General features: G+C 41.1%; 1 protein-coding gene across 3 annotated transcripts in view; it reads left to right on the top strand.

Moving 5' to 3' along the window:
* ATP8A2 (ATPase phospholipid transporting 8A2) overlaps positions 1–26778 on the top strand; it is a 1056467-nt gene that overhangs the window by 573845 nt on the left and 455844 nt on the right. For all 3 annotated transcript variants that reach the window (XM_069759054.1, XM_069759055.1, XM_069759056.1), the window contains 2 exons: positions 2937–3120; positions 16122–16232. In XM_069759054.1, the coding sequence (XP_069615155.1) occupies positions 2937–3120; positions 16122–16232 (295 nt within the window). The remainder of the gene's footprint in view (positions 1–2936; positions 3121–16121; positions 16233–26778) is intronic.

Consider the following 26778-nt stretch of genomic DNA (forward strand, 5'->3'; position numbering starts at 1 on the left):
CATCAGCCAAGATCAGAGTTTGTACCGTCCAAATCTGTTTAACCCCTTAGATGCTGCTGTAAATAGTGACTACATCATTATAAATGGTTAACAGAATGTGGGGGCTTCCTCTTTATTCCAGTTGGTGCCCTCAGATCATGATTGTGTGGTCCTGATGTTTGCGATGGCAATTCATGACCAAATAGCGGCCTTAGATTCTGATTACTGTAGTAACCTGTTCAGAAGTTAGAGGCATTTAGATGGTAAAAATACACATTTTCATTTCTGTCATACCACTTTGCATTAATTCCTGTAAAGCACCTGAAGGGTTAATAAACGACCTGACAGCAGTTTTTGATATGTCAGGGGGTGCCTTTTTGAAAATGGTATCACGTTTGGGGGTTTCCCAATATATGAGACCCCTAAAGTCACTTCAAACCTGGATAGGTCCCTAAAAACAATAAATTTTGTAAATTTCCTTGAAAAAAAAAGAAAAATTGTTGCTACATTTTTAAACCTCCTAAAATGCTAACAAAATAAAATAACATTTTTCAAATGGTGCTGATGTAAAGCAGACTTAAGGGAAATGTTATTTATTAATGGTTTGCTGTGGTATGACTATCTGGATAAAAGGGATAATCATTAAAATTTTGAAAATTGATAATTTTTTAACATTTTTCTCAAATTTTTTATATTTTTTATAAAAAAAAACACAAAAAATATTGACCTAAATTTACCATTATCATAAAGTATAATGTGTCATGAAAAAACAGACTCAAAATCACTGGGATTTGTTGAAGCGTTGCAGAGTTACTACCACATAAAGTGACACTGGTCAGATTTAAAAAATTTGGCTCCGTCACTAAGGAGTCAATATGATCAGAATATTACCTTTGTTGGCAATATCAATGATTTTTATGCTGACATGAATGATCCAAACACCTAGCAAATGAGCATTTGCTCGTTCTTTGGGTGATTGCCACTTGTTCATGACTATTGGCTTATTTAAATAAGTTTTTCCTCCCCTCTCCTCAAGGGTAAATTGCCCTAGGTTATTTGCCACCTTTGGTGAAGTATAGCGTGGCACTACAGTGTGGTGCTGAAGTAGGTTACCAAAACCAATGTGCTCGTCTCAGCCACCGCGTCTCTTTGGCACACATTAACCCCTGACCACCACTGCAGCCACTGGAGGACAGACATATATTTATAGGTTGACTGTGCCTTCACCTGATTTCCATAGCAGGGACCCTTTATACGGAGCACATTAAGCCCCTGTGGCACCAGGACTGTGATCCTATTATCGGAACATTCTATGCCAGTACTAAAACTTCAACCCAATACCTATTCTCTACACGTGAATTCTTTACCGAACTTCAAAAACATTTTGAGGAGCTCATTACTCCAATCCTGTGTATACAATTTTACACCATATTCTTTCTGTGACAACCAGTTGGACTGATGAAGGTCTAGATAAGACCGAAACGTTTACAGACTGCAAAAATAATAAAAAATCCTTTTGCAATGACATACTAAGTTGAGTGCCAAGTTCTTAATGTTATTTGCCACCTTGGGGACCTCTCCAATGGTCTTGGTGGCTCCTGGGTGTCGTGTAGTGTACAGTACGGGACTGGTATTCCAATGGTCCACCAGTAACCAACTTCAGAGCCCCGATTTTCAGCTACATGCAAATGTGACATTATCCTCAATCACAGATTCATACAACAATGAACTGGATAGATTGGTAAATGAATAAGATGCCGCCTTTATCTGTACATAGTGATTCAATTATATAGTGCCGAGTACTGCTCATATACGAGGATGGTGGCCTACTCTTGCACAGTGGCCCAACAGGGGATTCTTCCACTCTCCTGTGGACCAGTCCGAGCCTGCACATATATTACGCTGTTTTAAAGTCTAAAGTAGTCACTAGACCAAGAATATGCACATTTACCTTTCATAAATGTGGCTATGATAGGAGTCATTTGGAGTCCAGGTATCAGAGTCAGATGGGGGCCCCATCATACTTAACCAAACCATGGATCATTCTTTTTAAATAAACATGCATACCTGAATAATCTGAGCAAACATGTTTAATAGTGATGAGCGAGTATACTGGTTACTCGAATTTCTCCGAGCACGCTCATGTGGTCTTCAAGTATTTAAGTGTGCTCGGAGATTTAGTTTGTCGACGCAGCTCCATCATTTGCAGCTGCTAGACAGCCTGAATACATGTGGGGATTTCCTAACAAACAGGCAACCCCCACATGTATTCAGGCTGTCTAGCAGCCACAAATCATGCAGCTGCATCGACATAAACTAAATCTCCGAGTATGCTGAAATACTCGGAGTCCACCCGAGCGTGCTAGGAGAAACTCGAGTAACGAGCAAACTCGCTCATCACTAATGTTTATAATACATGCAGGAAAGATGGCTGTCGCCCATTCTTATTTATAAGGGGGCACTTTATTTATTTAATAAAAAATGTGATACTTCTTGTCTAGTATATTACCATCTTACGCTATTATAATACATATTAACTTGTTGGAAAGGGTTCCAGAGTTGCGGATATGAAATATTCTTTTCTTCCCCATCTGATTTCTGGTGAAATACTGTAGAACGCCATCGTTTGCTGTGTCAGAGTCCTGAAATGGGATCTCACACTTCTGTGCAGGATGGAGTTAGTTTTGGAAGTCGCTTGTATTATAGCACAGTATGGAATGCTTGTTATAAGTAAAGTGTTAGCAAGGGAAACCTCGCGGAATAGAAAGATTTCATAGAGGAGCTTTTAAAACTCATTGTTTGACATCTGTAGTACGTATTAGGTATTGATCTGGAGCACTTTCTGAGAACTTCAGGTTGGGTAGGTCTAAATCTGGTTTACAGCTGTCGCATTAGAAAGACATGTATATTTTGTAATTTCACAGTAGCTGACTGACATATTTGCTTCTGCTTTTCAGAGTGTCTCCGCTGCAGAAATCTGAAATTGTAGACATGGTAAAGAAACATGTAAATGCCATCACGCTGGCAATTGGAGATGGTGCCAACGACGTAGGAATGATCCAGACTGCACACGTCGGAGTTGGGATCAGTGGGAACGAGGGCATGCAAGCAACCAACTCCTCCGATTACTCCATAGCTCAGGTCAGGAGCTCAGATGAGCAGCTGTTCTAGACTGTTGACAGAGGTATCAGATACATGTATCATGAGGCAGTTCCTGAATCCCACACAAATCATTTGGGGATATCAACTGTGCCGTCACCAAAACCCCAAAGCCAGCACCTTGGATGCCCATGTGTAGTTTATATTTTTTAATCTGGCTGTGGAACACTGTCTTATATTGTTTGTAAGATATATCATTTGGTATTAGCAGATGTGAGCCTTGAGGAGCAAGGGAGAGGCGCCACTCAGGACAGCTTTTGTCTAAACTCCCTTCCTAAATATGATATATATCCCTGCTAGACAATGTTCCATGGTTTTCTTGAAGCGATTTACGACTCCTGAAGTTCATAGAAGTTCAGAAGAGCTGGGTTTTTTTTTTGTAAATTATCTAATTTTACACCGCACCCATCCCAGGGTTGGTCAAGTGTAACTGTGTGACTGTCACTAAACTAATGATTTCATCAGCATTACTGTTAATTTGTGGAGGCTATAATCAAGATAACTTAAAATGACCATCAAATCACAAAAGTATTTTTTATCTGAATTTATGTACATTAGGACTATCCTCTGCCATTTTTCATGGGCCCAAACAAAAATTGGGCAATGTAATGGCTATGGACTACTCTGAAATAATAAAAAAATGCTTGTATATGTTAATAGTCACCTTTAGTTAATAAAGATGCAAATAAAATAATACTATTAAATTAAAAAAAATTATTAAACTAAATTTAGCTATGATTAATTAAATATTAACCCCTTTACCCCCAAGGGTGGTTTGCATGTTAATGACCGGGCCAATTTTTACAATTCTGACCACTGTCCCTTTTTGAGGTTATAACTCTGGAACGCTTCAACGGATCCCGGTGATTCTGACAGTTTTCTCATGACATATTGTACTTCATGGCAATGGTAAAATTTCTTTCTTATGACTTGCGTTTATTTGTAAAAAAAAAATTGGAAATTTGGCAAAAATTTTGAAAATTTTGCAATTTTCCGACTTTGAATTTTTATGCCGTTAAATCACAGAGATATGTCATACAAAATACTTAATAAGTAACATTTCCCACATGTCTACCTTACATCAGCACAATTTTGGAAGCAAAACTTTTTTTGTTAGGGAGTTCTAAGGGTTAAAAGTTGACCAGCGATTTCTAATTTTTACAACACCATTATTATTTAGCGAAAATATAAAATACCCAAGTGTGACACCATTCTAAAAACTCCACCCTTCAAGGAGCGCAAAACCACATTCAAGAAATTTATTAACCATTCTGGTGCTTCACAGGAATTTTTGGAATGTTTAAAAAAAAAATTAACATTTAACTTTTTCACAAAAAAATGACTTCAGATCCAAATTTTTTTTTCCCAAGGCTAACAGGAGAAATTGGACCCCAAAAGTTATTGTGCAATTTGTCCTGAGTACACTGATACCTCATATGTGGGGGGAACCATTGTTTGAGTGTATGGCAGAGCTCGGAAGGGAAGGAGCGCCGTTTTACTTTTTCAACGCAGAATTGGCTGGAATTGAGATCGGAAGTGATGTCACGTATGGAGAGCCCCTGATGTGCCTAAACAGTGGAAAAACCCCAATTCTAACTCCAACCCTAACCCCAACACAACCCTAACCCTAATACCAACCATAACCCCTACTACAAACCTAACCCTAACACACCCCTAATCCCTAACCCTAATCGCAACTGTAATCGTATTCCTAACTTCAGCCCCAACCCTAACCCTAACTTTAGCCCTAAGCCTAACTTTAGCTCCAACCCTAACACTAACTTTAGCCCTAACCCTACCCCTAATGAAAAAATAGAAATAAATACATTTATTTTATTTTATTATTTTTCCCTAAGGGAGTGATAAAGAGGGGTTTGATTTACTATTTATAGCGGGTTTTTATGTTTGTCAGCTGTCACACAATAAAATACGCTTTTTATTGCAAAAAATAGTTTTTGCATCACCACATTTTGAGGGTTATAATTTTCCATATTTTGGCCCACAGTCATGTGAGGTATTGTTTTTTGCGGGATGAGTTGACGTTTTTATTGGTACCATTTTCGGGCACATCACATTTTTTGATCGCTTTTTATTCCGATTTTTGTGAAGCAGAATGAACAAAATCAGTCAATTCATGAATTTCATTTGGGGGGGGCGTTTATACCGTTCCGTGTGTGGTAAAATTCATAAAGCAGTTTTATTCTTCAGGTTAGTACAATGACAGCAATACCTCATTTATATCTCTTTTTATGTTTTGGCGCTTTTATACAATAAAACCTATTTTATTTAAAAAATAATTATTTTGCATCTCTTTATTCTGAGAGCTATAACTTTTTTATTTTTCCGGTGATGGAGCTGTGTGGGGACTCGTAAGATGACGTTTTCAGCGGTACCAATTTTATTTTTATCCGTCTTTTTGATCGTGTGTTGTTCCACTTTTTGTTTGGCGGTATGATGATAAAGCATTTTTTTTGCCTTTTTTTTAATGGTGTCCTCTAAAGGGGTTAACTAGTGGGACAGTTTCATAGGTCGGGTCGTTACGAAGGCGGCAATACTAAATATGTGTACTTTTATTGTTTAGATTTTTTTTAATTCAAATATTTATTTATTGATGGAATAAATATTGATTTTTTTTTATTTATTTTTTTTAATATTTTTACAATTATTAAAAAAAAAAAATTAAATTCATTCTTACTTTTACACTTTGTCCCACTACGGGACGCTCATTTTCTACAGGCTGATCGCTTCTATAGCATCCAGATGAAGCAGCATCTGCATGCTATTGAAACTGTCAGCGCTGCAGATACTGCACACTGATCTGAGAGAGTTCCTGATCATCACTGCGGATGACAAGAAGTCTCTCAGCTCTGGAGACCTGGATGTCATCATGATGACATCGGGTCTCCATGGCAGCGATGAGGACCCCGCGTCATGCCACGGGGTCCCCGATCCAAATGCTGTTTGATTGCAGTGTTTTAGGGGTTAAAGTGCCGGGAGCGGTCCGTTTCATCCTGTAATCCTCAATCCTTCATTCATTTTCAGACCCCTGATATGTAGTTTACAGCCTGACCTAAGGTTCAGACTTAGTATTATAGGTTGAATGTCACTTGATTTCATGTACCCGTACAGTTCTAGAACTGCATGTACGGTATTTCCTCTCCATGTGCTTTCCTCCTCATCTATTACCTGTTTTGTCTGCTATCCATAAGACTTTAGATACTTTCCCCTCGATCTGTGTACAAACATCCACCATTTTCAAGGGGAGGGCAGCGAATGCCATCAGGAGCATCAGCTCTGATGAATATACATCGTTTTTACAGATCATTAGGCTAGATCAATGTTCCCCAAGTCCGGTCCTCAAGAGCCACCAACAGGTCATGTTTTGATGATTTCCTTAGTATTGCACAGGTGATGGAATTCTTGCCTGTCCACGTGATGCAATTATCACCTGTGCAATACTAAGGAAATCATGAAAACATGACCTGTTGGTGGCTCTTGAGGACTGGACTTGGGGAACATTGGGCTATATAAAGGACTTACAAACACTCTGCAGCAGCAAAATGGTAGAATAATTGTAATGAAGAATATTTAGATAGTTTCTTACAGTTTTATTATAATTTTGTTTTTTTAATTACACTGGTCTGAAAGGGTAAAATTGTTTGAACTCGGTAAACACACAAATACTGAATCCATAGACTTTTTCTCCCACTATACTTTGACCCCTTTGCCTGACCTTTGGTGGATGATTTTGGGGTCATTAGATTGGTTAGAAATTAATGAATGCTTTGTTGTGATTGGCTGCTGTGGGCAGAGAAAATTTTCTTAACCCAGCTTCCAAAGAGTGCGGTGGTGTCCATAGCATCCAATCATAGCATATCTTTCATTTTACCTCAGCAGCATAACAAATGAAAGTTGCACTGTGGTTGGCTGCTATGGGAAGCAAAGGAGATTTTCTTTTCGGCAGAGTTCGTAAGAGTGTGGTGGTGTGCTTACCACGACTATTATACAACATTTTCAGTTGTTTTGTAGTGCAGGACAATTGCGGACTTCATTAGAAAAGTGTATTATGAGTAATTTGGTGTAAAACTATGTGATCAGGACAAGTTGTGGGCTCCACATATAGTGTGTTTTGCTACTGTAGAAAAAGTACGACACTAGTCTAAAGGGAAGAAAAAGCTTTCGTTTTGGCGTGCCTTTGATCTGAAGGGAACCACAAATCGTGGTGATGACTTAAAAAAACAGAATAAAATTATATACCTGTTCCTGGACTGATGGAAAAATGTAACATTGAGTACAATGTGAGCGAGTAGATACTCTTTATTCAACCAAAAATGTCTGAAAGCTGTGCTACTGCACAGTGGCAGCACATATATGCTTCAGTGCCTGTAGGACATTCTGTGCACTTGTAGGAAAGCTATGAGAATTTAGATTTTATAATTAAAAAATTTAACTAAGAGGATCAAGGATGGTCAATATGTGGTGATCGGAAAATTCTCTCTTTTGGTCACTGGGCAGCAAGGAGGATATACAAAGTAGCCATGCTTTTTGTGTGAATAGGACAGCCGAGATGGGACTCATTACTGAAACCAAAAAAGTTGGCCGAGAAGAACATCTTCGTAACCTGGACTCAAGAATATAGTTGCGGAACGTTTAGTTGATCCAACTAAAGTTCTCCTGCCACCAATCCACATTAAGCTTGGACTATTGAAGTAAGTTGTGGAAGTTTTACCAAAAAAAGGAGACTTTTAAGTACCTGTGTGTCAAGTTTAACCCTTGTCAGGCTGCATAATTTTACAACCTTAACAGGCTGCATAGGTACAATTGTACCTTCACATATACCTCCACTGTGGGAAGACTTTACTTGGTTTCAGAAACTAAAGTTCATTCAGCTACAAATGTTATGCTGATATCTATTGTTCAGTGTTGTTACTGGTCACTTATGTTGCTGTCAATTAAGTTAATTCAAACTGGGAGTGGCTTCTACTTGTCTTCCTGCCTCCCTCCTCTCATTAGCCATTTTGCTGTTCATCTCATTGCTGTGAGCACACATTTCTAGGCTTGTGAAGTCTTCAGTTTCTTGGAAACGAAGGTAGGAAAGTCTCACAGCATCTAACAGCCAGTTATACCTTTATTCTCATTATGTGGGGACAGAACAGTCAAATTGTCTTTCAGCCTGGACTTGGCTTACATATATTTTGTATGAAACTTATCACTATAGGTATAATTTTTATACGAAAAATGGATAATAATTAGTATCTACATATTGTTTTACGATGTTTTATTTATATTCAGCACAAAATACGAAGCCAAAATTCATCTAGCAAGTCATCATGAGTGATAGTAATGCTGGATCTAGTTTCCGCCATAATCCAAGAAAACGTGTTTGCAGGTTAGTATAATTTTGTGAAAAGCCAATAATGTAGTATTTCGGAAAATTATTTATTTTACATTTTTTCATATTTACAGATTTACGTCTGATGAAATAATGCGAATGCTAGAAGAATCTGATTCTGAGCATGAGGATGAACCATATGTTCCATCTGATGATGAAAACTATGTACCACAAGTGGATGTTACTGAAGAAGATTCAGACATTGAACAAGAAATGGTCATAGAGCATGAAAATGAATACGAATCAGACGAAAGTGTTGAGGATGATTCTGTGCCTCAAAGTGCAGGCGACATTTGGACTGCTAAGGATGAAACTCAATGGTGCAGTAATCCACTGCCAAATGCACAAACAAAATCTCGTAATGTCCTACGACAAAGAGGTGGCCCTGCAGCAATCAGCAACCTATATACAGCAAAAGAGCTATTCAAGTCCATCATGACTCCCGAGATGTGTGACATCATATTACGGGAAACGAATCGAAAGGCCAAGAGAGTTTGTGATGCTTACAACAACGAACTGGTACAACGTTTTCCTGATTCTTCCAAACGGCCACCACAAAAAACATTCAAGCAATTTACTGAAACTGAACTTCATGCATTTTTGGGCATACTGATTGCTGCTGGTGTGCACAGAGCCAACAAAGAGAATCTGGAGGAAATGTGGAATGTTGCTGCTCTGCCTCTTATACGTGCAGCCATGTCTCGTGACCGCTTCAAGATGATACTCAGATTTATCAGGTTTGACAACGAAAATACACGTGCAGAACGTGTGCAAACAGATAAAGCTGCACCAATACGGGACATCTGGACAATGCTGAACAGTAATCTGGAGAGAGCCTACAAGCCATATCATTGTATCACCGTCGACGAGCAATTATTTCCATTTAGAGGTCATACTAAATTTACCCAGTATATACCTTCAAAACCAGCTAAATATGGCATAAAGATTTTCTGGGCTTGTGACTCATCAAATGCCTACCCTTTACAAGGTCAGCTCTACACTGGGAAACCAACTGATGGTCCTCGACAAGTAAACATTGGAGAACGAACAGTATTGGACCTAGTGAGCTCGTATAAAGGCTCTGGAAGAAATGTCACCACCGATAACTTCTTTACAACCATGGAACTAGCTAAGGTATTGAACTCCTGGAACATGACACTAGTTGGTACAGTGAGAAAAAACAAAAGGTTCCTACCTAACAACATGCAGCCTGCCAAAGAAAGGCCTGTATACTCGACAAATTTTGCCTACAATCATGATGCAACAGTCTGTTCATATGTACCAAAGAAGAACAAATCAGTCGTGCTTCTATCATCTATGCACATGACGGGAGAAGTTGAAGAGACACTAGCAGCCAAGCCAGAGATAATAAAATACTACAACATAACAAAAGGTGGCGTTGATGTTATGGATAAAATGTTGGGAGAGTACACTGTGAAACGACGAACATCACGTTGGACTTTGGCATTTTTCTACAATATGATTGATGTCAGTGGGTTAGCATCCTACATCATCTACAGAGAACACAATCCAAGCTTCAGGGCAAAGGATCAACGAAGAAAGTTCCTGAAAGATCTCGCAAATCAGCTGTGTATGATTGCAATTGAAGATCGTAGTACAAACAAAATGATAATGAGAAACCATTTTCTTCGAGGTGCAGTAGAAATGGTGCTTGGACGATGCATTGTGGTAGCATCGCAGCCAGCAGCTGGCCCCAAAATACCTCATGGTAGTCGTGGACCCTCCCCTGTTGTTGGTAGTTGCTATGTCTGCAGAGACCTGAGGCGAAAACAACGCAAGACTAGAAAGTCTTGTGTGGTTTGTGTGAAACCCATTTGCGATGAACACTCTGTAGCAAAGCCAACATGCATTACTTGCAAAGAAAATCAATAAAAAAAAGTTTCTTACATTTTCTTTTATAATGTAAATGAACAGTTTTTTACTTGTTTATAATAGTTAAATAGCATTATCATTAAAAAAAAATTTATGCTTTTTCCCTTGCATTATCTTCATTCAAAATATATGAGGTACATTTGTACCTATGCAGCTTGTTATGGATGCAAAAAGATCTCGACCCCTTATCTCGGAAGCGGGTGGAGATATTTTATTGAAATTTGGCCAATATATTCTGGACCAAAAATGTAGAGATGTCACGAAATTTCAGCCCTCTACGTCTTTTCAAAAAAAAGTTATTGCAATTTTAAAACGGAATAGTTACAATTGTACCTATTCAGCCGGATAAGGGTTAATCACTAACAACGCACTGAGGAGGACAGTTAACATGCTAAAAAGAATATGACAGGTTCCCTTGTAGGTTGATTTACAGATAGGTCCAGAAATATTTGGCTAGGTTTGGGATACTTTGCCAGGCCTTTACATCTGAGTTCAGTTGTTGCTTGTTTGTGGGTCTTTCTGCCTTAAGTTTCGTCTTAAGTATGTGAAATGCATGTTTGATGGGGTTGAGTTTTGGTGATCAACACTGTAGAAAATTTCACTTTTTTGCCTTAAAAAAACTCCTGGATTGCTTTCGCAGTATGTTTTGGGTCATTGTCCATCTGTACCGTGAAGTGCCATCTAATCAACTTTGCTGCATTTGTTTGATTCTGAGCAGAACGTATAGCCTTGTACACGTCAGAATTCAGCCACCAGCTGCTTGTCTCCAGTCACATCATCAATAAACACTAATGACCCAGCTCCATCATACTGCCTGCACCATGTTTTACAGAGGATGTGCTGTGCTTTGGAACACTTTCTTCTCCCCATCATTCTGTTACAGATTGATCTTAGTTTCAGCTGTCTAAAGAATGTTTTTCCAGAACTGGGCTGGGTTCTGTAAATGATTTTGGCAAATTCTAATCTAGCCTTTCATTTTTAAGGCTGATTAACAGTTTTCACCTTGTGGTGAACAATCTGTATTAGCTCTCATGAAGTCTTCTCTTTATTATGGTAAACTTAGATATTGAAATAACTATTTCCTGGAGAATGTGCTTCACTTTGGTGAATATTGTTAATGAGTCTTTTTTCACCATGGAAAGGATTCTGCAATCGTCCACCACTGTTGTCTTTCCTGGAAGTTCAGGCCTTTCTGAGTCCCCAAGCTCACCAGTACACTTTTTTTGCAAAGTGTACCGAACTGTTGATTTGGCCACTCCTAACATTTCTGCTATTTCCCTGGAATTTCTTCTTTTTTTTCAGCCTGTTGATGGTCTGTTTCTCTTCCATTGAGAGCTCCTTTGACCACATGTTGTGGGTTCACAGCAAGAGCTTCCAAATGCAAATGCCACACTGGAATAAGCTCCAGACCTTTCAACGGCTTAAATAATGAAGGATTAATGAGGCAGCAGCCCATTTAGGAGTTTTTAGATAATTGTTCAATTACCTTTGGTCCCTTGAAAAAGAGCTGTAATTCCTAAACCCTTACTCCAAACCCTTACTCCAATTAGGATGTGAATACCCTGCAATTAAAGTTAAAAATCTGCACTTTAAGCCCATATTCATTTTATAACTGTATCTTGAATATATTTTGGTAAACAGCTAAAATGCCAAAACTCGTATCACTGTCAAAATATTTCTGGACCGAACTGTTTTTTTTTTTTTTTAAAGGGAATCTGTCACCCTATTTTAGGCCTATAAGCTGCGGCCACCGCCATCAGGGGCTTATCTACAGCATTCTACAATGCTGTAGATGAGCCCCCGATGTAACCTGAAAGATAAGAAAAACAAGTTAGATTATACTCACCCAGGGGCGGTCCCGGTTCGTTCCGGTCCGATGTGCGTCGTGGTCCGGGTCCAGCGACTTCCATCTTCATACGATGACGTCCTCTTCCTTGCTTCCTGCCGCAACTATGTATTTTTAAAGGGAAATATTTTCTTTTTATAATTTGTGTTAACAGTCAGAACACATAAGGTAGTACTAGTTTATAGTGTACTATAAATGTTTCATTAACCATGGATTATAGCTACATGCATACGATCAATGTACTGTATGTTTCTCATCATTACAGTGGTTGAATCTATTGATTCATGACCCTGGTAATGTAATTTGCCTCTAAGGCTGAATTTACACTTACCAATTATTACACTGATCTGAAATTATTATTGAGAACTGCAATTTTTTAGATGGTCAAAGGCATTGGATCAATTTTGCTTGTATAAGGTACCGTGCTTTATATGGAAATTGGAAGCAAAATTTTATTTCATATCTCCTATGTGTAAATGGCTGGCTTACGGTGTTGTTTTAAAGCATCTTGTAATAGATGTTTTGTATATATATTTATTCTCTATTTTTCGGGAAACTTTTTTTTTGCTTTTGCATTTAATCTTGTGTTACCTAATGATTTATATAGCTCGGTTAAGACCCTCGTCACAGCACATTGGAGTTTGCCGATGCATTCTTTCCAGAAGAACTCCCGATCTGTCTCCTATGAAAGCAATGTGTGTATTATAAATTCTCTGCTATCTGCCGGGACTTAGCACCTTCCAGACTGCATTTCAGAGCCTGCTACTCATCCGTTAGCATTTTGTTTCTGGCAGTAAAATGACTGAGGACTATAGCATTATGACTGCCATGTGGTGGATCTCTCATTACATCTTTATGCTTCCTAGAAGATTTTGGGTCCTATTGCAGAATCTGTATCTGTAGTGATACAAATTCTGCAGTAGGTTATAGCATCCCTCAGGGTCGTACACAAGATATTAGGCAGGATAATATGTTCAGAAAAGTCTAATTACCCTCCCCCATTGCAGAGTGCCCTGCCTTAGAGGGTTTCTTATGGCTTAGGGAAAAAGGTCTGCAATCAGTGTGTGACTGTAGGCTGCGGAATCAGGAAATTCCCCAGTATTCCGGGTGTGAGTGGGCGGCCACGTGCCAACTTAACTCCCCCAGCTTCTTTCAATTTTATTCAATTGAGAGAAACCAAATGCGTCTACTGAAAGAACCTACTGAGCATGTGTCAGAATTGACAATCGGCACATGCTCTGTAGAGCAGGGACTAGCCCAGCCCATGAAAAGGACGTCACTGATTACACTTCATTTTAGGGTGGGGGCTGCAGCAGTGACCGCAGCCTTTGTCTCCTGAAGACCCCTCATTTGACTATCCCAGTATGCACATGGATTCTCAAACAAAGAGTCATCAGAGGAAGTAGTAAAAAAATAAATAAAGCAGTAATAATAGAGAGGGAACAACACAGTATTTTTAATCACAGTTCATTAGATTAGTGATTAGATTATTACATTAAATAAGAGAGGCGTTTAGGATGAAAATAAGTTTTTCTTTCGGACCATCCCTATAGTTTCACATAAATTTGCTGTATTTTTAATAACTTTTTCAAATTAATAATTACATTTGAATTAGCTATTAGGATACTCATCGCAGAAACATTAATTTCAATAAGAAACAGCAAAGAAGTTATTAAACCAAAATGCCCTACAGTTCTCACATCGTGACAAAATAGGGTAATGGTTGTTTGTATACCAAATATTTTATGTATTTCAGCTCAAAAGTCATGAAAATGTGGTGGATGGCAGAGAGCAACCTTAGACCCCCCCAAACATTCTCAACTTAATGGTCATTAATTGGGTCTAGTTGTAATTAGTGCATATGAGTGCTGAATATATATTTTGCCTTATCCATAGTAACCTTAGGAGCAATAGTCATCGTGCCTCTAAATTTTTGACAGCACAGTGCTTTCAAAATGGGGACCTCCGTAGTGCAACCAAAAGAGTGACAGCCACAGTCCCAGCCATTAGACTGCGTATCACAGCGCACTATAATCACGGTGCCGCTTCCCTTACCAGAGGCGGGTAAATGGCAGCCATTTTCATCATGCTATGGCTGGTTCACTGCTTGCCACAAACTCTTCCTTAGACTTGCTGGTTGAGGAGCGGCATTGGACTTGGCATTTCAATCATGGAAATCCCAGTGATACGACCCCCACCATTTTAACAGATATCACCTTTCAAAATATGGAAGAAACAACACCTGTAATAGGGGATTAGGTAGAAGAAGGAGGAGCGGGGTATCCGCCTGATAGCTGAGGAGCAGAAGGTATGGTGGACACCGCAATAGTCTACTGTAAACAGATAATAAAGGAAATGATACCCCCGCGCTATAGCTGGACCCTATAAAGTGCTACTTCATACACTGTGCTGAAGAACAATATGTACAAAAATAAATGGGTGGACTGTGTTGGGCAGTAAGAAAATTAAGCACCACACAAGAAAGAACTAAATAGTATCACTATAAGTCCGGTTGAAGAGTAGGTTAATGGCATACTAAATTGCAAGCACAGGAAAAATAATGAATAAATAGTGGAACCATAGACCATAAGTGTAGACCAGTAGTAAATAAGGCCATCTAAATAAGACCATCAGAAATAAACATGGGTTTAATAAAATTATGATACAAAAAACAGTAGTTGACCGAATATGTTGTCTGGCAAAGTCCCACTCACCCCACACATGGCAATAGAAAGTTACGAGGTTTTGTGTTAATCCGTGCATATGGAGAATGGAGTTCAGGCGGTGGGTGGTTGGGCGTCTGAAGATTGATTGGTAATTACCGACTGCATCCAGTTGGGTATTTCTTAGAGCAACTAGTACCTGGTGCTTAATTTTTTTTATTGACAAACACAGTCTGTCTATTTATTTCTGTACGAAGTAGCATTTTATAGAGTCCAGCCATAGCGCTGGGGTGTTATTTAACTAATTATCACCTTTCCTAGGCATAATATCTATTTAAGCTGGAAAAATTTAAAGAAAATATTAAAGAAATTTGAAAATGGAAACCTGTTGGAGTAAAATTACCAAATCAGCCAACATGTAAAAAAGCTGATCTGTGACTACTACCTTCAGATTAGATACAGATGGACATATTATGGCTCCTTGCCATATGTTTAGAACCAACAACAGGATACGATCCTTTCCTCTTGAAGCAGTAAACCTTTTCCCAAAGCATATTTTGGGAACGATGTTCTTGATCGAACAGGATGAGATCTGATCCGTCCTTGATGCTAAACATGTGGCTCCTATACCGTCACTATATGGTGCAGGGGAATCAGAGGCTGTTGCTCAGTCTATTCAATAATTGAGTCAGATAGCGATATCGCCACTTTACGCTTTATTCCCACATTTAGTCTCAGGTCAAATGGATTAGAAAAATTTGGTCAGCAAAATAATGCAGATTGTTGCTTTCTCGGAAGGTAAAAAAAACACTCTCGCTTGTTCCACCCATCAAGTTCCCTACCCTATAAGTCAACGTTTGGCCATTTAATGAACTGGTTGAATATATTGTTCTCTGAATACAACTTTGGGGGCAGTTGGGGCTCACTTATCAGCACTGATGAGGTGAAAATGCCCCAAATCATATGCCTGTAAATGGCTAATATCCCTAGTAGTTTTACGATAAAGGGTCAACAATAGAGTACAAGGTTTCTGCTCACAATAGGTGGCACTAGCAACATCGTTTACTTTCCTTTTAAGAAAATGCTCATTTGAATTTTTTTTTTTTTATTTCCCTTTGAGCATTGCCAATCATAAAGTATGAAAAAAATGTAAGTCTCATCTAATTTTCCATTTTATTCTTCTTTATAGTTTTCTTATTTGGAGAAACTTCTTCTTGTCCATGGAGCTTGGAGCTACAATCGAGTAACCAAATGCATCCTCTACTGTTTCTACAAGAATGTGGTCCTGTACATCATTGAGGTAAGATTAATGGCGAACTAAACAAGAACATCACGCCAGCATGCTAAGTATCGTCTACACTGCTGCAAGGGACATCCGCTGCTCGGCCTTAACTTAAGCCAAGTATTACAGACAAGAGTGGCACAGGCATTTATCAGGTGGCAAATTTTGCTTAACATCATTTGCACAGATCCCGCTAAAAATGGCTCAGCTTACTGTGTTCACAAACTTAATGCACAAAATCCATTAAGTGCACAGAGACAGCTGCCACAATACTATGTGGGCACATGTTCCAGGCTGCTTAGTCCTGGCCATAGATCTTCTCAGCTCTTTAGATTTCAACTTCAAACCCAAGTTTGCCTAGCGCTGTGTTGGCTATCATAGAGCTGTGCGGTTATGCCTTCGTTCAGAAAACAAATCATGTATAAATCTCAGGCTAGACCGTACAGCTACTAAATGCAGCTTGAAAACACATCTTCGGCTTTGATGTGTGTATCGCTGGTGAAATGATACTGGTGACCTTTTCTGTCTGGAGGGGGTAGAAGACGTCAGTAATCTCTTTTGCACTGGACATCTAGAGCTTGTCAACAATGTATCTTTCGGCAGACCCCGAAAATTTTAATCATGTCATAAAATGGGTGCTGTATCAGAAAGCATTAACGTATGTGTGTTACTCAGTACTAAGCGTGATATAGTAATGCTTTCAAGAATTTGGTGGTTTTCAAAGCCTTGAAAAACATGGCTGCTTATTTCCAAGAAACAGGGCCACATTTGTCCATGGATTTTCTGTGTATAAGCTCAGGCTTATACGAGTAAGTAAAACCAAAGAAATTAGTTGGAACCCATGTTGGTACAAGTGCAGTGTGTAGGTGCACGTTCACACTGCGGCCATTTACAGAACCAGAACCTAAAATAAAATGTACAAATACCCTTTAGTAAGTAAATAAATAGTAATAGTACATGTAAAAAGCATAGTGTAATGTGAGGAAGTGAGGGGAATCGTATACCAGGGTCTATATGTGTCCTCCAGGATGCGGATGGAGTCATATTAAACCCACTGGAGCGCCTTGTGTTTACAGCAGAAAGCCTGTGAGTCACAAGGCAAAATAAAAGGAAGTGTGGATTGGGTCCACGTAGTTGACCCAGTCAGATTGTTAGGAAAAACCTGACAAGGTCTTTTATCTTTAGAGGGATTTGCAGGTTTGGTAGTGGTGCGAATCCCTCTCTCCACTTCAGGTTTTGGAAGTGGCTCTATGGCCACGATTCCATTTAATCTCTGTTTGTCCTTGGGTGTGTCAGTTTTGGAGTTTTGCAAGCTGCAGAGCAGGAGGCTCTGTGCAACCCAGGTCTGTGTGGAGCTAACACAGAGGGAGGGACTTCAAAGCGGCGGTCCCATTGGCCACGGCAACGGGTTGGAATAAGGACTATTTGTGGAAACCCAGCTGTAAGCTGGAGGATATCACTCCTGTTATGTGAGTCTGAAAATAAAGACGCTTTTATGTTGAACTTTCTGTGATCCCTCCCAATCTCTCACAGTATATCAACCCCGCTGCACTACAGTAATTACTTGATACTAGTTTGATTTAAAAAAAGCGTAAAAGCAATCCCACTGCGACAAGGTGTACCCAATCAAGATGGCCCCTAACTCTTGTAGTTCACCTTACTATGTGTCAGTAGACTGACCTTAAAATAGAAGAGGGCAGAGCCAGACCCAGACCTGACTGTGTTTTATTTGTTCGTGAGAACCTTATTGACAAGATACACAACCCCAAAAGGGGAACCCACGCCCCTGTATTTACAAAGTCCAAAAAACTACTGCAAAACCAAAGAAATTAGCTGGAACTCATGTTTTATAAGTGCAATGTGTAGGTGCACATTCACACTGAGTCCATTTAACAGATATAACCTAAAATAAAAATGAAATGAGCAAATACCCTGCAGTAAGTAACTAAATAGTAAACTTATACAAGTGCAGCAGAGCTGCAATACCAGTCACAACCATTGGAAAGTGTGGCACTCTGTCTGGAATGCTGCAGTCATGTTGTTCTACTCCTGAAGAACCCCTTTAATGAATCAAATAACATATAAAATGCACACAAAAAAATTAAAAACCTATCCATGTGCTTCCTCCTCTTAACTCTACTTTTATTTGATGATAAGTTGTTTCATAGAACAAATAAAACTGAGTAGTTTATAAATAAATAGTTTTCTGTGTCCCATGAGATCAGCCAAGTCCTTCTTTCTCCTCACTATTCTTTGTCTGACTGTAGGACAACTAGCTGCAGCAGGAGTCTCCTCCCTTCTGCTTTGTCTGAAGTAGGACAGAAAGATAGAGCCCTGGTAAAACCTGCCAGCAAAGCCATTCCCAAGCAGATATTTGATCTGATCAGTAGAGGTCAACCCTTGTGTGCTTTACTAGATGTGTGTTACAGAAACAAGCAGAAAATCCTGCAAACAACAAACTTTTATCATTCACTAGCTGTACTACCCGGGTTAATAACTGCTGTTAGAAAAATAGAATGTGTTAACAAAAATTTATTCTGCACACAAAAAACACAAAACAAATAGATAGAAATCCCTTGAGGAAGCAGCTCTTCTTCTCTTATCTTGGGTTAGGGTTATCTTGCACGGGCATGCTAGGACGGCCTCTCTCTCAGGCCTCAGGCGCAGCACAGGCTCAGCAGGAGAACATCAGACACCGACCTCAGACGGACTTCTTGGACAGACGTCAGACGATGGCAAGGGTCATCATGGGTTGATGCAGTCCAGGGTCATCTGGCACGGGCTTACAAGGACGGCCTCTCTCAGGCCACAGGTACAGCACTGGCTCAGCAGGAGAACATCAGACACAGACCCAGGACAGACGTCATCACAGGGTGGACCCCAGGGAACCGGTGGAACATCGGGTCACAGGCAGGACATCAGGACATCGGACACAGGCAGGACATCAGGACATCGGACACAGGCAGGTCATCAGGACATCTGGGACACTGGCGTGGCAGCCCAGATCATCGGCTGGGACACTGGCATGGCAGCCCAGGTCATCAGGTAATCGGACACAGGAAGAACATCAGGACATCTGGGACACTGGCATGGCAGCCCAGGTCATCAGCTGGGACACTGGCGTGGCAGCCCAGGACATCGGGTCATCGGACACAGAAAGAACATCAGGACATCAGACACAGGCTGGATATCAGGAATACCGGATAGACATCTGGGACACCGGCGTGGCAGCCCAGGTCATCGGCTGGGACACGGAAGGCACAGGACCAGGTAGCGGTAGACATCAGGTTCCTAGCTATGGCCATCAGGCTCCGGGCATCGGACCTAGGAAGGAACACAAGCATGATGGTGCAAATACTGCTGGACTGGAACTGGGCCAGACGGGGTTAGCACCGCGTGGAAGGCTGAGCACAGCATAGTAAGAGCTCAGCAAGAACTCCGGACTCCATCTTTAAAAGATGAGCCCTGAAAGTTCAGTCACTGGGTGCGGGGTGTCAGACACAAAAGGACTTCAGGAACATAGCACAACGGACACAGTTTGGACAGGAACAGGTACTGGATATGCAGCCTCCAGGATAGGCAGGTCTGGGTACTCTGCCTCCAGAACAGATGGAAAAACGAAACACAAATGGATCTGGATATGCAGCCTCTAGGATAGGCGGATCTGGGTAATCTGCCCCCAGAACAGGCAGCAGACAGGTATCAGCTCTCCCAGAACATACTGCAGACAGAACGGGAGCTGGATACCTCACACGGCAAGACACAGAAACACAATGCAATGCTCTGGCAACGCCCTATAGAAAAGAGGGAGTTTATATAGGAGCTGCTCCTCAGCAATAGGCTGAGGAAGCAACACAGGTGCACACTCAAACCCTAATAAAAGCAGGGTAGGTGTGGCCGCGCGCACCTTAAGCACAAACAGATACCATTACAGCACAGTCTGCACAGGAACTTGTGGCCTAGGGCACCTGGCAGCGACTGCTAGCCTGGACACAGGTGGAAAGTCATGCACAGCTGCAGAGGACCTCGCAAGCCGTGGCTAGCTTCCACCGCGATAGCCAGGGACCGCACATGCGAGTGGCCATTCAGCAGAGCAAAGACATCACAGCACATGTACAGCTACGCAGTGGTGGCAGGGAACTGGGCAGCGCCCATACAGGTAACAAACTACAGTATCCCTGCAAATTAGGGGGAGAGGAGCAAGGGTTAAAGCAGAGACATGCAAAAGTAACGCCGAAGAATAAGGTATTAACCCAGCGGCGTTACACATGCTATTACCTCACACAAGCCTTGTTATACTGAGAATGTCCTTTGTTGCCTATATTAACCAATCAGAGCTCAGATTAATTAACTGTAGCAAAATAGAATCTGAGCTGTGATTGGTTGCTATTGGCAGCCTGATAAATCCCCAGCCAACAGGAAGCCCTTCCCCCTGGCAGTATATATTAGCTTACACATACACATAATAGACAGGTCATGTGACTGACAGCTGCCGTATTTCCTATATGGTACATTTGTTGCTCTTGTAGTTTGTCTGCTTATTAATCAGATTTTTATTTTTGAAGGATGATACCAGACTTGTGTGTGTTTTAGGGCGAGTTTCATCTGTCAAGTTGTGTGTGTTGAGTTTTGTGAGATGAGTTTTGTGTGGCGACATGCGTGTAGCAACTTTTTGTGTGTCGAGTTGCATGTGACAGGTTAGTGTAGCAAGTTGTGTGCAGCAAGTTTTGCCCATGGCGAGTTTTGCGCGTGGCGAGTTTTATGTGTGGTGCGTTTTGAGTATGTGCAAGTTTTGTGTGAGGCAACTTTTACATGTGTTGCAACTTTTGTGCATGTGGCAATTTTTCCGCGTGTGCAAGTTTTGCGTGTGGCGAGTTTTCCATGAGGTGAGTTTTGCACGTGTGGCGAGTTTTGCGTGAGCCTAGTTTTGCATGTGGCGAATTTTGCGCGTGGCGAGTTTTGAGTGGCGACTTTTGTGTTTCGACTTTAATGTGGCGAGGTTGGTGTATGTGTGATGAAATGTGTGCTGAGGGTGGTATATGTGTTCAAGCACGTGGTAGTGTATGGCGCATTTTGTGTGTGTTTTCATATCCCCATGTGTGGTGAGTATCCCATGTCGGGGCCCCACCTTAGCAACTGTAGGCTATATACTCTTTGGCGCCATCGCTCTCACTCTTTAAGTCCCCCTTGTTCACATCTGGCAGCTGTCAATTTGCCTCCAACACTTTTCCATTCACTTTTTTCCCCATTATGTAGATAGGGGCAAAATTGTTTGGTGAATTGGAACGCGCGGGGTTAAAATTTCGCCTCACAACATAGCCTATGACGCTCTCGGGGTCCAGACGTGTGACTGTGCAAAATTTTGCGGCTGTAGCTGCGATGGTGCAGATGCCAATCCCGGACATACACACACACACACACATTCAGCTTTATATATTAGATTTCTAGGTTTAGCATATTAGCATATGTTTAAAGTCCCACTCCAGAGTTTTACTTTTTGTTATTTTAGCATTTGTTAGTGATCAGCAATGAATGTTCAGTGTGTGCATTAGAATTCTTGTGTCTTATGTTAATATTTTGCAATGGACCGACCTTTATGAGCCAGGACAGAGAGATAAAATAGTGCCATCTACCTTGGTGAACTCTTTTTGATAAAATATTTCATTGATCTTATTATGAATATAATGCACGGCTCATGGGATCTAATAATAATACATAGCTCAGCAGATGTCTTATAACAGGAGGAAATGCACTTCCAGACATAGGATCAACTCAGTCCTTCTGCTGTATTTCTAGTACAAAAATAAACCAACTGCAACTTTGTTCTTTCCACGTGTGCACGTTGTTTAGAATTGGTTCGTATGAATACCCAAAAGCCGTGTAGTTCTCATTTAGCATGGATGAATTACCATAGACCTCCTGATTGGTACATGACTGTGTTTATTTTGACTTTTTTTAGGGGGGGATGGGTTAGGTGGTTGTAGAAGTGATTATACTTTTACTGTTTTTTTTGCACGTCTCAGCATTTTTCATAATATATCTAATTATTTTATTAGATAATTAAAATAGTATAAGCAAAATTAAGATTAAAAATACAACATTCCATTGAGTATTGACATCATTGACTCACACCTGGATACAAAAGAATCCAATAACTCACATGATAGGTATATATTATGTAGCATAGCTGGGAAGGACAGGGTTAAATCCTAGCTCTGTAGTGCTTGATTAGATGCACCTGCACTGTTTCTTTAAGAAGCAAGAAGTATTCATGGAGTTGCAGTCTCCAGAGGAAGTGTCAGGGTATGTGCACAGTACCATGTAAACCTATGGAAAACAAAATCCGCAGTGCACATGCTGCGGAAAAAACCACGCGAAAACGTAGCGTTGTTTATTCGGGTGCAAGCTGCCAAACTCATGGCATCTCCAGTTCCCCCCCCAAAAAGTAGTAACACGCCCAAAAAATAACCGGACTTTATTAGTCCATAGATGTGACAATGTTTCGGCTCAGAATCAATTCTCTCTGTTCTCAAAAATGGTGGGATTTTTAATTTTATTGTGTACAGCTTGTTGCATAGCATACCGGCCACCTCTGCAGTCTATCAGAAATGGTCAGTTTCCTAGTCAAAGAGGGAACGCTTGCAAGTTCTTTGCTTTACAGCTTGCAAGCGCTGCTCTTAAGCTGGCAGGATCCGGGTATTTTCAGTGACCACACACTCCAATGATGCCGCAGAGGCAAAGCCGCCTATATTTGCAGTCTGGGAGAGAGCACAGTTTGGACAATGGCACAACAATGTTTGGAGCGGTTGGAATTCGTGGTTTACACATCCAGCCACCGCGGGACCTAGTAACAGCTAATCAGTGGAGGTGCGATTAATCTGACCCCAAATAATGTTATCTGATATTAAAGGGGTCAGCCAGGACTTTAATATTATGTCCTGAGGAAAGGTCATCAACGTTTGATCGATGTAGGTGCCACACCCGACATCCCCGCTGATCAGCTGTTCCCAGTGTCGATGCAGCCGGAACTACTCGGTTGTGAAACTGCACAGAAAAGTTTGGTCGACAATATCGTGGCTGCGGCTGGGTACCACACATCCGCCATCCATTCAAAGCAATAGGGGTGGATGTGCAATACGCAACTGCAGCCACTATTCCATCAATGGAGCTGTGCTGTGCAATTCTGGCTACCGCCGACACACCGAGAACAGCTGATTGGCAGGGGTGCTGGGTGTTGCATTACCACCGATCAGACATCAATGACCTATCCTAAGGATGGGCCACCAGTGTTAAAGTCCAGGGTGTCACCTGTAACGACCAATTTTAAGAATAGGTCATCAAAATTTTAGTCCTGGGAACTTCCTTAAAAGTAGCTTCATGATCTGAAACACTCAAGTGTGACAAAAATGCAAAAATAGAAGACCTTGGGATGGGGGCAGGTACTGTTTCACAGCACTATAACTCGAGTCTCAATGAAGCACTCTTGGGCCAGGTATTGTGCTGCACAAGTCACAATATTTCTTTGCTTAAGGCGATAGGTTTTAAAGAAAGGATTGCGATATTTGAGAGTGCGTGGGAGTCTCTACATAAATATAAAAAGAACAGTAATGGAAGTTCAGGACTGCACACTTTGGTATGTACAGGCCCATAGGGTAGACAATTATTCATCCCACAAGATTTGTGAGCTTCTACATCTCTGTATCTATTAGCCACACTATCTGCGTAGAAGCGCCTAATCTTAAATATTTTCTACATGTGTCTTTCTGGCTTCCTACCAACACATATACAGTGCTTCACTATGGGATACAACGTGGACTCATTCAGTTCACCGCCAGCGTCCAGGATTATGAGATGCATTAGAAAGTCAGAGGGCAGACTATTTTGGGAGAAGGCCAAGGCCTGGAAAGACTGAGCTATGACTGGAATTAGTTTTTAAAGCTTTCCCTTTCTATAAAAAATATACACTATGTCGCTATATACAGTCTCTGTATTTCGTATACAACCCACTGCTGTTTCTTGATGGACCAGATTTTCTGATAATATTGAATTCATGTCTACTACCCAATGAACCCAGAAAAGTGGCAGGGTCCTCGGCACCAAGGGGGTCCTCCTTGTCCAGGTTTCAACCTGTGGCATCCACTGTACATGCACAGCGGTTTTCCACACTGCATTTATGGATACAATTTGGGTGCCAGCTGTGTTACACAGCCAGCATTTGACTTTCAGTGTTGTGGCTGGAGGTACCAATGTTTTTTTCCTGAGAGCCAGAGGGCCTTCTGAATGCCCTCATGTTTGCCATATATGCACACTTGTGGAGACCAAATTGTGCCTGGACTTCATGGAAGATCAGTAATTACAGTATACTGAAATATTTGTCAATCTATTTTACTCTCTTATATGGCACCATTAATTCCAATGCATTTTACAGACATCACTGTCCCCATTGAGGCTCAGAATCTAAATACATTATGTCAGTGCATTGTACAAGCACAGATTGCCCTAGGTACAATACAGACAAAAAGTTTGGACATACCTTCTCATTTAAAGATTTTTCTGTATTTTCATGACTATGAAAATTGTACATTCACACTGAAGGCATCAAAACTATGAATTAACACATGTGGAATTATATACTTAACAAAAAAGTGTGAAACGACTGAAATTATGTCTTATATTCTAGGTTCTTTAAAGTAGCCACCTTTTGCTTTGATGACTGCTTTGCACACTCTTGGCATTCTCTTGATGAGCTTCAAGAGGTAGTCACTGGGAATGGTCTTCCAACAATCTTGAAGGAGTTCCCAGAGATGCTTAGCACTTGTTGGCCCTTTTGCCTTAACTCCGCCGTCCAGCTTGACCATCTCAATTGGGTTCAGGTCTGGTGACTGTGGAGGCCAGGTCATCTGGCGTAGCACCCCATCACTCTCCTTCTTGGTCAAATAGCCCTTACACAACCTGGAGGTGTGTTTGGGGTCATTGTACTGTTGAAAAATAAATGATGGTCCAACTAAACGCAAACCGGATGGAATAGCATGCTGCTGCAAGATGCTGTGGTAGCCATGCTGGTTCAGTATGCCTTCAATTTTGAATAAATCCCCAACAGTGTCACCAGCAAAGCACTCCTACACCATCACACCTCCTCCTCCATGCTTCACGGTGGGAACCAGGCATGTAGAGTCCATCCGTTCACCTTTTCTGCGTCGCACAAAGACACCGTGGACACCAAAGATCTCAAATTTGGACTCATCAGACCAAAGCACAGATTTCCACTGGTCTAATGACCATTCCTTGTGTTCTTTAGTCCAAACAAGTCTCTTCTGCTTGTTGCCTGTCCTTAGCAGTGGTTTCCTAGCAGCTATTTTACCATGAATGCCTGCACAAAGTCTCCTCTTAACAGGTGTTGTAGAGATGTGTCTGCTGCTAGAACTCTGTGTGGCATTGACCTGGTCTCTAATCTGAGCTGCTGTTAACCTGCGATTTCTGAGGCTGGTGACTCGGATAAACTTATCCTCAGAGGCAGAGGTGACTCTTCGTCTTCCTTTCCTGGGGCGGTCCTCATGTGAGCCAGTTTTTTTGTAGCGCTTGATGGTTTTTGCCACTGCACTTGGGGACACTTTCAAAGTTTTCCCAATTTTTGGACTGACTGACCTTCATTTCTTAAAGTAATGATGGCCACTCGTTTTTCTTTACTTAGCTGCTTTTTTCTTGCCATAATACAAATTCTAACATTCTATTCAGCAGGACTATCAGCTGTGTATCCACCAGACTTCTGCACAACACACCTGATGGTCCCAACCCCATTTATAAGGCAAGAAATCCCACTTATTAAACCTGACAGGGCACACCTGTGAAGTAAAAACAATTCCTGGTGACTACCTCTTGAAGATCATCAAGAGAATGCCAAGAGTGTGCAAAGCAGTCATCAAAGCAAAAGGTGGCTACTTTGAAGGACCTAGAATATAAAACATAATTTCAGTTGTTTCACACTTTTTTGTTAAGTATATAATTCCACATGTGTTAATTCATAATTCATGATTCATTCCCCTTCTCCATGCGAGTGGCGGTGGTGTATCGTCCTCCCGGCCCCTCTCATGAGTTCCTGGATCACTTTACCACCTGGCTTCCACACTTTCTCTCTTGTGACATCCCCAACCTCATCATGGGTGATTTCAACATCCCCATTGCTTCTCCCCTCTCCCCATCTGCTTCTCACCTTCTATCTCTAACCTCCTCTTTCGGCCTCTCGCAGCATACTAACTCTCCAACACATGAAGATGGAAACTCCCTCGACTTGGTCTTCTCCCGGCTTTGCTCAGTGGATGATTTCACAAACTCCCCTCTCCGTCTCTCTGACCACAACCTTCTTTGATTCTCTATCAAGAACTGCCATCCCGCTCAGGTCACCCCCACTTTCCACACTTATAGAAACATACAGGCCATTAACACCCAGAAACTTAGGAAGAACTTGCAGTCCTCATTGGCCCCAATCTCCTCCATCTCATGTCCTGATTCTGCTCTGAAGCATTACAATGAAACCCTGCAAAGTGCCCTGGATGAAGCTGCACCT

The sequence above is a fragment of the Ranitomeya imitator genome, chromosome 3 (genome assembly GCF_032444005.1).
Source record: "Ranitomeya imitator isolate aRanImi1 chromosome 3, aRanImi1.pri, whole genome shotgun sequence".
Lineage (NCBI taxonomy): Eukaryota > Metazoa > Chordata > Amphibia > Anura > Dendrobatidae > Ranitomeya > Ranitomeya imitator.